This window comes from Bactrocera tryoni, chromosome 3 (genome assembly GCF_016617805.1).
Source record: "Bactrocera tryoni isolate S06 chromosome 3, CSIRO_BtryS06_freeze2, whole genome shotgun sequence".
In the NCBI taxonomy this organism is placed as follows: Eukaryota; Metazoa; Arthropoda; class Insecta; order Diptera; family Tephritidae; genus Bactrocera; species Bactrocera tryoni.
This window is the reverse complement of record NC_052501.1, coordinates 16,112,426-16,124,840: the sequence shown is the minus strand read 5'-3', so window position 1 is coordinate 16,124,840 and position 12,415 is coordinate 16,112,426. Positions and strand designations below refer to the sequence as shown.

The following is a 12,415-nucleotide window of genomic DNA, read 5'->3' as shown; positions in this document are numbered from 1 at the left end:
AAAAAATATTTTTCTGATCTAAAATTTGATGCAGAGTTCTATATAAGCCGAAAACTGTTTCTAAAACTTTAAATGAGTCTAATGTGAGCAAAAAAATTGCATGGAAAAAAGTTTACGGAAAATTTGAAAGCAGTTGCAATTAGCGGTTAAACAAAGTGGCAAACTGTAAATTTGGTTGTAATAAATATCAGCTGCGAATTATAATGAAAGTCCAACAAAACGGCTGTGTGAAAAAAAAGCTGAAGCAAACTTGGTTGTGGCTTTGGCTTGTTGCGAAATTTATTAAATAAATTTTTGCTTTTTTGGAAAGAAACGGTTTTGCAAAGTGCGAACAAAACAGTTTTTCGGAAGAAAGCCCTCTTTATTACAAACATTGAGACTAGAATACACTAAAATGGCATAGAAACCAAAACTGTGAAGAAAAATATATAAAAACAACAGAAATTTAAAGCCAGGCTCAACTCCAAACTAAGGCAAATAAATCAAATCATAAAAATCCAAAAAAAAAAGTTATAAATAAACTTCCGCACAATCTGGCATCCTTGTGTAAATCTTGTTAAGCACGAAAACTCGTAAATATTTTTCTTGCTTGTACATCTAATATTATTTAGACAGTTTTGTTTATGGCCTGACCTCGTTACTGCAAACATTTGAACTTTCAAGTTGCCACCCGAGCTCTCTCGTTGCTCTGGCTGTTGCTCCTGCTGTGAGAAGTCCGTGCAATTAATGTGATTTATACAGCAATTAAAGTTGGTTGTTCGACTTTTAGCGTCAATATATTTGTTGTTGTTGTTGTTGTTGTTGTTGTTGTTGTTGTTGTTGTTGTAATTAAACGATATTGTTGTGCTCGTCATAAAAAATTGTGTTTGCCATAAAAACGTGATGACTGCCTTAAAGGCTGTGAGTTAAGCTGTGGCTAATTGTTTGGAAGCCATAGTTCATAACTGGCGATTGAGGGTCATAAGGCGAAATCTAGCTGAATTAATATATATTTATTTCTTTTTTAAACTTTAGGTTAGAATAAACAAATCAGAAACACTTAAAGCTAATTTTAAAATAACTCAAATATGTTAACAAGTAATCAGTTTTAAATAATATTACGACCTAACCGACATATAACCTTAAAATAAAGTTAAATACAATATTATACTCAAAAGACAACTCAAGATAAAAAAAAACTCAGAATAACTTATATGAACCACTAAATTCAAAAATAACTCAAAATAACGTAAAAGAATTTTCAAAATAACTCAAAAATATTAAAAACAAGTGAGTTTAACTCAAACATTTTATACCAATATCTACTAATATCATTTAGTGTAGTTATGGAAATAGAATTAAACAGTTTACTCAGAAAGAGTTCAAGAGAAAAAAAATATATTAAGGAGAAATAACTTATCTGAGCCAACGGACTCAAAAAACAACTCAAACAAATTTTCAAACTAACTCAAAAATGTTAAGGACAAATAACTTTCATTAAAATTTTACTTAGAATATCCCATTTGAGCCATCAAACTAAAACAATTAGTCAGCGAAGTTAACAAAATAGATCAAAAATGTTAAAAGCAAATAAGTTTCACTCAAGTTTTACTTAGAATAACTCATTAGAGCCACGGAACTCAAAAAATTGCTCATTTTTTTTGAGTTCATTCAATTCAAAATAACTGTAAATAGTTAAAAGCAAATGAATTTCACTCAAATTTTACTTAGAGTAACTTATATGAGTCACTGAACAAAAAAATGTTCAAAATAACTCACACATTTTAAAAACAAATGACTCAAATTTTACATTTAAATAATATATGAGCTGCTTATGGATATACTCTTAAATTAATATTAAAATAAAACGCTTACTTAAAAAATAACTCAAAAGAAAAAACTCAGAATAACTCATATGAGCCAATGAAATTTAAATAAAACACGGAATAACTCACACGAGTTTCAAAATAACTCTAAAATGTTAAAACCAAATAAGTTTCACTCAAAATTTACAAAAAAATATAATTTGAGAAAAAATGAAATTTTAAAATTACTAAAAAATTAAGTCAAGAGAAGAAAACTCAGAAAACGCACTGTATAACTCATATGAACCACCGAACTCAAAATATAAAACTAAATAACACCAAGAAATTTTCAAAATAACTCAAAATTTTAAAAACAAGTTTCACTCAAATTTTACATACAAATATCATTTGTGTTACATTTGGGAAATTTAATAAAATTAAAACTTTAACTCAAATAATAACTCAAACTCAACAAAAAATTTAAACATTTGCTTACACTCCAACTCAACTCAAACTTAAGTTGAATATCAAACGCTAATTCAACACTGAAGTAAATTTACGTTTCAAAATCAAACTCAAATTGTTGCTTAAACTCAAAGTTCAAATTAAATTCATATTCTAGGTTCAATCGAGGAAAAAAAACATCCAATGACTTCACTAAGTTCGAATTAGAATTATAAATTAACAGCTCTAGCACTCAAGTACTCAAATACGACTGATTTAAAACTTTAATTATGACGTTAAATAGCAAACACATAATTAGTATCCAATTGAACAAAAAAAACTCAAAAGGAACGTAAATTCGAATGATTTTAAAAATTCTGTTCAAACTCATTTTAAAATTTAGCTTTATGCTCAAATAACACATTAAATCAGAGTGTAATTGGCAGAAATATGTGCTCAAATTCCAAAGCCAAAAGAACTCAAACAGAGACCGAATTCGAATCAATATTCGAAGTCTCTCAAATTTTATCTGCGCACTCACTTTTAAACTCTCACTCACTTTAAATCACAATTTAAAAATAAAAACTGCACTCATACTCAAACCTTAACTCTAATTTGATTTCACATACAAACTCCAACTAACACTCAAATTAGTACTCAAACTCCAACTCCCCTAAGCAACTTACTTGAACTCACTTTCGCACTCCAACAACAAAAGTGAAACTGCACAACTTTTTCTCGCATAAAAACTATTACAAACTAGTGCTTGTTGCCCACTTTCCGGCAATCAAAAGAAAAACTGTGCGTTGAGTGCGCCACATTCAAACTCACTCCTTGCTTTCTGTAGTTTTTGCTCACATAAAATTATTAAAGCATGTGTATATGATCACAAGTACGGCTGTTTGTAGGTTCCGGCACAAAACTTCTTCAAATAAAACTAAACTGCTAATGAGCGCCGAGCAATTGCCCGCCACTTGGCCCATTGTGGCACGCATAAACAGCAAGCACTTGAGCAATTGCCAACTCGCATGCAACTCGTGGTGCGGAAAAAATTTTCTAAATTCCAAAAATGGAGTAAAATGTAAGCAAAATGGTTTTCTAAAAATATAAAACTAAAATACGGCGTAAAGTGGGTTAGCCAGGGAGCTATGCGTGGCATGCTCCTATATGAAGCTGACACTTTTTTGCTGCTCATTTTAAATATTCACACTGACCACAGTTTTATTACTTGTTAGATATACATTAAATATTTATATTATCATATACATATATTTATATGCATGTACTTATATACAGTTATATATGTATACATATATTTGTTCTTTCAACAATTTTCGTTTTTCCCATACACCAACTTTGCGAAATTGCTTTGTTCAAAATGCATCAGACGTAAGTCTCCGCTGGCACTTTGTGAGTAGCTGCTTATGGCGTGCAACAGCATGCAACAATTGTTGCAAACAGTAAATGCTGAGGGGAAATGGAAAAAAAAAAAACTTGTCAACATTCCTTCACTGCACGCAAGAGCTACCGGAAATTAAGCTAAATTCACTAAGTGGGCGCTAAAATGTAATATAACGACATGTTGCCGCATGCCAGCCATATGTTGCAACATGCAATAAACACTTTTTAATTTTACTATAACATTTAGTTCGAAGTGGACTCCTAAGCGATTATTCAGTGCCTAGAAAAGACCTCGTGACGCTTTAAGTTGAATTGGCCATATTCATCTATCCTCTATCCGTCACTCTGTATATACGAAAACTAGCTCCTCAGTTTTTACGATATCGCATATATATTTTTCTCCTCCCCATTTCGCATGCCTTATTGCCAAAGACGACGCTATAAACGACGACGAACAAATATTTGACATCTGACCACTATAGTGTATTACGATGAGCAAAAAATAGTAAGACATTGTTCATAGTTTTGAAGTTCTTAATTTTTTTCTCAAAATCTATGTCAACTCCCTGAAAGTAATCCCCTTTACCCCAATACCTTTGCATCAATGCTTTTCCCTAGTCCTGAAACAGTTGTGAAGTCAATTTCCGGAATAGCTTTTCATGAGATGCACGTTTAACGTCTTAAATTTACTCAAAAAGGTTTCCGTGGTGCGGTCCTATGAGTTTACTGACTAGCCAGAAGTCGAACGGAGCTAAATCAGGCAAACACGGTGGTTGTAGCACGACAGCTTCACGCAAGTGACAGATAACACTCAAATAATATTCCTTGTTAGCAGTTTGGTTAGTCGGAAGGGATTCGGAGTACATCAGACCTGGACAATCGAAGAAAACTTTCAACATAACCTTGATCTTTGACCTGCTTTGACGTGGTTCTTTCGACTTCGGCTCAACTTTGCCAGGTTATCCGGCTGATTGATTTCCGTGACGTAAGAATAGATTCAAGACTATTGCCAAAAGTAATACGTTTCATGACATTCTGGTAGTCGGAAAGCATTTCTTCACAGACGTTAACACGACACTGTTTTTCAAAAAAAATGCTTTAACTTTTCTTGGGCCCAAATGATCTTTCAAAATGGTTTGCAGTGATCCTTCCAATATCCCAACGACACTTGCTCGAGACAAAGAAATATTTAGCCTAAAAAGCCGAATACAGTCGAACTTTGTCACATCGTTCGCAAGAGAGTTCCATTTCCTTTCTGAAAAAGACTGGAATTTCCAATCAATTAATGAGATGTAAATCTATCAACTTTTACCAAAACCAAAAAAAAATATTAGTTGAAATATTTTTTAGGTAAATTGAGAGCCACTGTGTAACCGGTCAACCAGCAAAATTCTTTTCATTAATTAGTACTTTGCAAAAGTTTCACACTAAACCCTCATAATGAAAGAAGGAGTAAGGTATTTGGATCATATGTATTGTTTCTGAACACCTAACTTCCCACATGTTGTTTTTGAAAATGCTGCCTTACTAAGTCGTCAATTTTCTATTGTCTAGGAAGTGCAGAAAATAGTAGGATACTGTCCAACCGGAGTTATCTCTAGCCAAATATCAAAATAACCAAAAATTTTCGCACGCTCTTGAATTATCGAAATAGTTCATTATGTGTATAAATCAGATATTATTTGGAGTCATATTCTAATAGTTGAATTAAACCAAAGTTATTTCTAAACTATTGAAATGTTGGTCCTTATAAATTTTGCTTTTTGAAATAAAAGGCTAAGATTAAAACGTCTAGAAGGACTTGATTATTGAAATAGTATCCAATGGGAATACAGAAATTCTAAAAAAAACAAAACCATACTGCCAGTGTTCAAAAGCAAAAAATGTAGTATATTCAATCATATATCTAAATATTAAACTGAAAGTCTAACACAGTTAATAACTTCCGCAGTGCTGCGATATGAAACTTCACCAGCAAAATATGACATCGATAAGTGGTAACCGATAGCAGAAAAGGTGCACCGTTAGAAATGTAGCAGCTATCATACACATGCTTTGAAAAGTTTTACCTTCCTTTGGTAACTGCTTTCTATTCCCATCATAAACTTGCTTTAATATTATCTTATCTACTTTACTACCAATCTGGGTGTGTCTACTAAATTCCTATTACGGCTTCGAATACACAACACTAAGCATATGCAATCGCTTCTAACTTAAGCTACTCCTTCCAATATTGCAATAAAACTGCATTAGACATTGCTTAATGCAAAATTGTAATTAAATTCAATTACATTCCGCTTCCACGTCCACTTCCTGCGTGCGAATGGCACCGGATATGCGACCTCCCCACAACTTAGACCAAAGTTAAGAAAAGCGTACGAAACTTTTGCAATTTTCTGCTGTAAGCGTAAAAGTTTTGCACGCGTCAACGGCATTTCCACGCACAAGAGCGCGCATAACGGACAACATAAATTTGCTTTAACGCGCTGACGAGCCAAGCCATTTGCCGGGCATAAATTCATATACATACATATATACCGAACAAAGGCATGTACCGACCGCATAAATATATATTAGCGATCGCATTATATTAGCGGCTGAGTAAAAGCTTCACGCGCAAATAGAAATGCGATTGCGTTATTGCCACACAAACGCCTTGCGCCACGCACCAGCACAGTGACACAATGGCACACTGACACTTCGGGGACACATAAATTGCGGTTAGCCAGAGACGTGTCATGGATGCCGTTATACGTTCCACTATTGCCTTGAAGCATTTGCGAAGTGGCAGCGTATTTTATGTAAGCGGCGTTTGTGTTGACCCTTTCCAGCGCTAGGATAAATATGTGCCACAAGGAGTTTGGCCAAACCGCAACTGTTCTGCAGAAGTGGTGGCACAGTTAAGTTTGTGCTTGCTAAGAAGTTGGTGGGTTGAAACTTTCTTGGTAACAGTTGTTGTTCAGTAAATGACTAGTGAAAATTAAATAATTCATCATTTTACGCTTTAATAAATTAAATATTTAATTTATTGCTTTCCAGGAAAAGCTTTTTCGTTGTTACAGTATCGCTAAGCTTTCGATTAATCGATGAATAATTACATTCTAGCATAGGTTTTAATCTAAATGTTTTAAAAAATGTTTTTGAAGTAAATTTAAGTAAACTTTTAATATTTTTTTCGATAATTTTTTGACATCGGCTAATCGATGAATTTTGTGCATTTACAAATATAATACAAATCAATTTTTTCCATTTTTGACTCTCCAGAAGGAACCTAACGAAAATTTAGGCACTTTTAAATATCAATTTATGTTTGGTATCGGTTTATCGATCTTTTTTTTTGATAATTTCTTGATATCATTTAATCGATACATTTTGTGAGTTTACAAATATACTTTAATTAAACTTTTTGCAGTTTTTGACTCTCCAGCAGGTACCTACCCAATACTTAAATACTTTTTGGTATCGGTTAATCGATAAAATGTGTGGATTTCCAAATAAACTACATATAACTAGTATGTATAATGCGTTTGGTATTAAACTCTCCAGAAGTTACCTTCCGAAAATTTAAAAAATTTTGTATATCGATAAATCGATAAAATTTTAATTCATAATTTTGATTGTTGTCGCTTATGATAAAATAAAAAAATTACCAAAGATTAAAAATAGAAAAGGCTCCTTTTGATATGTCTTTATCTGTTCTGAAAAGTATGCATTCAAATTTTATCGGCAATTTATTGAAAATATCGAGTATTACAATTTAACATTAAAAAAGTTCCATCAAAAAATTTCATTCTGTAAATTTCCTACAATTTTATGAGTTCAATAGCGAATCAAATCGATTTCGATAACAACATGTTATCGATTTTAACAATATGTATATCGATAGCGATGAAAATTTCATGCAGCCTTATTAGTTTAATTCCAAATCAAAATGCTTCTGATAAACACCGTTAATCGATTTTAACCATATTATCTAACAAATGCTGTTCTTAATTAATTTAAAAACCCGAGTTGTTCTTTAACTGTATTCGAATATTTTTGAAATTTTACAGAGATTGCATATTTTAAATAGGGATTCGGAGACCAAACAATAGCTTGACACAAAAACTATTGAACAAAGCTACTTTACATTTTAAAACTCATTTTATTATAGTTCATAATTTATCGAAATCACTTGTCCAGAGACATAATAATCTTTTTTTTAAACAATTGACACAATATTCCCATTTCTACAAAAAAGTGCTCGTTGCTATTTGTGTAATTGGGTTGCAACACTTATCGATAATTTACTCGATTACAAATTATCGGATATTTTCTTATCGATTACAAGATACAAGTAATATAAATGAATAGTGATTATTCTCATTTTAAGTTTCCGCATTTTCGATTAAAATTTCTTGTCATGATTTATCGATATCCCTAATTTAAATATCATCTTCTTTTGAAAATCCATGCAAAAACACTCATTTTAAAAGCAGCGCTAGTAGCTATTTCTTTATTTGTACCACAAAACTTATCGATAATATATTTGATTATAAGTTATCGAAGTGTTATTTAGTGATTGAAAAATACAAATTATTTAAATGAATAATAGTTAATTATTTGTGCTTTTTCCGCCTTTCCGGTTTAAAATTGATGCCATGACTCATCGATATCACTTGCTTAAATTCAACATGTATTGATAATCTTCTTTAAAAAATTCGATGTATTATAACTCGTTGCTAAAACAGCGCGCGTTACTATCTGTTTATTTATGTTATAAAACGTATCGATAATACATATATTCGATTACAAATTATCGATATTTTTCGATTAATTTACATTTTGCAGCATTTAACTGAGCAATGGTTATTTAGTTCTTAATTACTCTGCGTTTTCAACAAAAACTTCTACCGTTTTGTGGTCATGATTTATTTTATTTATTTAAATCACTTGCTAAACTAAACCCATCGATAACTCGACCTTTACAAAGGAATTTCCATTACCGTATTACTATATTTCAAAATTGCTCACTTACTTTACTTATAATGATCGATTAAAAACTATCGATAAATCTTGTTTTATCGATTTAAATATATAAATCATTCAAAGTACTAATTATTTTTATATATTCTTCCTATCTTATTTTAGCTGCACGATGATTTAGACAAGGATCCCGATTATTCCGGTTCCGGTTTTGGTCCAGATGACGAAGACTCCTCCACCGATCTACAGCCATCGCATCGCGGAAACAATATACACACACAATCGGGTAAACATAATACAGTTTTGACCACCGACGACAACGACGATCTCATCACCAGTAGAACTCATCATCAAACGAATAGTGGCACAATCATTGGCAGTAATAGCGGCAGCAATTCAGGCATCATCGGTGGCAATAGTGGTAGCAACACTGGCCTCAATACAATTGGTAAAGATCATACGAGCATTTTCATATTCAATGCCTATATTCAACTACATATCATACATAAATCAATATCATTCACTATCGTCTTTATTTATCATCTGTTCATTCCAACATATATCTTCTATACGCTCACGCAAATTATCTCTCATATTCACTGTCATACTCACTCACTCGCTCACTCTCCACACAATTCACTATCAAAATTTCACCTACACACTCTTCTCACTCACACACTTTTGATTTTGAAATTTTTTGTAACAAACCGTACCGTTCCGTTAATGAGCGACAATACTTTCGGAATAAAAAAAACTGCACCACCTTTCCTTCTACTGAATTAATGAAAATTTATCGAAATTTATCGCAATTCCCCACATACATTTGTACACACTTTAAAAAGACATTAATGCAATCAAATCAATATCATTGCCATCGTTCATATCAACAGCCACCACGACGAAACAAACGTCTCCATCCACCACCACCACAAATCAAAATACACCCACTCTCACCCACATCACCACCACCACAAGCTCTGCGACGGCGGGCAAAAATCGCGGCTCATACCTATACCCCAACCAAGTCCAACAAACCCACTTACCCGCAGCACCTCACTACCCTGCAGGCGGCGCTGCGCACACAGACGACGAAGACTTCGATCTCGGCGAAGGCGATGATGACGACGCCAAACAGCAGCTGGGCGGCGCTGGCTCATTTGCCGGCAGTGGTGATGGTGATCGTGACGACGATGACGATGATCACACGGGCGATGTGGATGACGATGATGAGCACGAGGTGCTCATTGAACGTCCACATCAACCCAAAAACGATTTCGGTCTGGGCAAAGAACCAACCGCTGTGGTGGAGAATGGCACCAACACAAGCAGCACCACCGCATCGTCCACCACTACCACCACTGGCAGCAGCAGCGGCAGCAATGATCACAAGGCGATCTTTAGCTCGTCGCATGACGAAGACGAGCATGTTGTGGACGCTGATGAAGAGGATGAATTCGATGACACTTACGATGAGGATAACAAGGACGATGACGAGGATGATGAGGACGGTCGCGTGCACGAAGAGGACGACAATACCGAAGTGTATATTGATGGCACGGAGCCGAATACCAAGAGCGGCGGCAGCGTCGACCAGGACATTGAACGTCAGTGGCTTTTCTTTGTTTTCCAAATATATTTGCTTTTACCTATTTTTAATTGTTTTTGGTTTAGTGCATTTTACCTAAAATTTGCTAAAAACCCTTATTAAATTATTATTACTTCATGCTTTTGTTGTTGGTTTTGTGTTGGTTACCACTTAGTATTTGTTTTATGATTTTCCTGTGCGCTTTTTGTGTTTTGTGTTTGCTCGTTTTTTTGTCTTCTTTTTTGTTTTCTTTGTTTTGTTTGGCTAGTCACGCTAATGCAGCGCTCAGTTTGGTTGTCACATTGTCAATTAATTATTTGTCCTTGCAGTAATTTAGTTTCTGTTCATCACATTTGTGTGCACATTTAAGCATTTTGGCCATGCTCTGACGCATGCTGAGTCTTTTCGTTTATTATTTAGTTGAAGTCATTATTTGTGTCATTTTTTGTTTTTGTAGTTTGTGTTGTTTTTGTTTATTATTTAATATTTACTTATAAATCCGATGAATGAAGAAGAAGAAAAGAGAGAAGCAGCAACCGAGCAACAGGTTTAGGGATGCCATATAATTTTTTTTTCGAGGAATTTTTTAACAAGAGGTCTGAGGTTGGAAAGAATATATTACTAAACTTCATTACGTAAAAATTAGGCATGTCACTTGTCAGGCTCTATTTACTTCGTATGTACAACATTTACAATCGACAAGCTAAGAGTATATAAAATACCCCATTATAAAAAAATTTTTAATTTTTTTTATTCAAGCTTTTCACAGGTTCAATTTAGATACCATAATGTGATTTTAACCCTAGTACCGCAAAAATAGAAACACTTGAGCATCCTAAGGGTATACTTACAAAGAATACATAACCTCCTAGAAATATGATGAAAATTTTTCAAACGAATTCATGTAAATTCGAAACAGTTTCTCAAACAAAAAATAATAGTGCAAAAATACAAATACTTGATCACCCTAAATCTATACTTTCAAGGAGTATATAACCTCCTATAAGTATGCAAAAGATTTCTAAACGAATTCATTTAGTTTCGGAGTAGTTTCTTAAACAAAAAATAAATTTTGGCGCCTTGTTCAGCTAGAGTTATTTCCAAAAACTCACTTTTCTCTCTGGATGCCAAGTCATAGATAGCTAATCATTAAAAAGTTTAAGCTTTGAACCCTCATTGTGCAAAAATAAAAATACCTGAGCACCTGAAAGCTATACTTTCAAATATTATATAACCTCCTATAGGTATGCTAAAAAGTTTTAACAACCCCATAAAATTTCAAACCAGTTGCTTAGCAAAGCAATCTGTTCTGGTGCTTTTTTATTGAAAATCATATCAAAAAGATGTCTTCTTCGCTCGTTGCCAAATCACAGACAAAACAAACAAACAGCCTAAAGGTATACTACATTTTTTTTAAATTAAGTAACTTGCCTGTTCGCATTCAAAATTTTTTATTTGCCACCTGCAAGAGATCTTAAATTACCAAGCTGACTAAATGCCTGCAATAATTTCGTCAACCTATACATTTGACCAAAAACTTGGACAGCGAGTATATAAGCTCCTAAATATATGCTAAGAATTACTTAACGAGCTCGTATATTTCAAACCAGTTGTGGTGCTTTGTTTATTTGAAATTGTATGAAAGTTTCTCTTTTTCTCTCGACGTCAAATCGCAGACAAAAGAAAAGACAGCCTGAAGGTATACGACAATTTTTTATAGCCAGTAAGCAACTGCGTATATCGGCATACGAATCCTTTACATTATTAAAAATATTTATTTCTTCTCCTCTCTCATGCCACTGAGCACTTAAAATTTGTTTTGTATAACAATAGTTTTCAATATTTGCGCCAAAAACTATACTACTATATTCAATTACCTCCTTGTTTACAATAGGCTAAGCTTGATCTTGTGTATCATGCAACTCTGTAAAGAGTGCTTAGCACTTAGCTGTTTATATACTCAGCTTGTTTGCTTATACAACGAAGTAAATATTAGTCTGACAAACAATGCGCCTAAAGCTTTGCTATATGTAATATGTATTTGCAGCCGCTCAGCTTTCAATATTTAGAAACAAAAGACAAACAGATTATGTTATGAGAGAGAACAGTTGAGGAAGAGAAAATTAATTATTAGTACCGGTAGAAAAGTATTTTTAATAGAGAAAATAGGAAAATATTTGATTAAAATAATATTTTTTTTGAAAACGGAAAAAAAGCAGATTTTAAAGAACAGAAG

General features: G+C 33.3%; 1 protein-coding gene across 11 annotated transcripts in view; it reads left to right on the top strand.

Moving 5' to 3' along the window:
• LOC120770913 (syndecan) overlaps positions 1-12,415 on the top strand; it is a 486,497-nt gene that overhangs the window by 438,703 nt on the left and 35,379 nt on the right. For 7 of the 11 annotated variants that reach the window (XM_040098598.1, XM_040098592.1, XM_040098593.1 and 4 more), the window contains exons 4-5: positions 8,760-9,042; positions 9,485-10,198. In XM_040098598.1, the coding sequence (XP_039954532.1) occupies positions 8,760-9,042; positions 9,485-10,198 (997 nt within the window). The remainder of the gene's footprint in view (positions 1-8,759; positions 9,043-9,484; positions 10,199-12,415) is intronic. The other 4 variants (XM_040098601.1, XM_040098599.1, XM_040098603.1 and 1 more) reach the window with 4 other exon arrangements.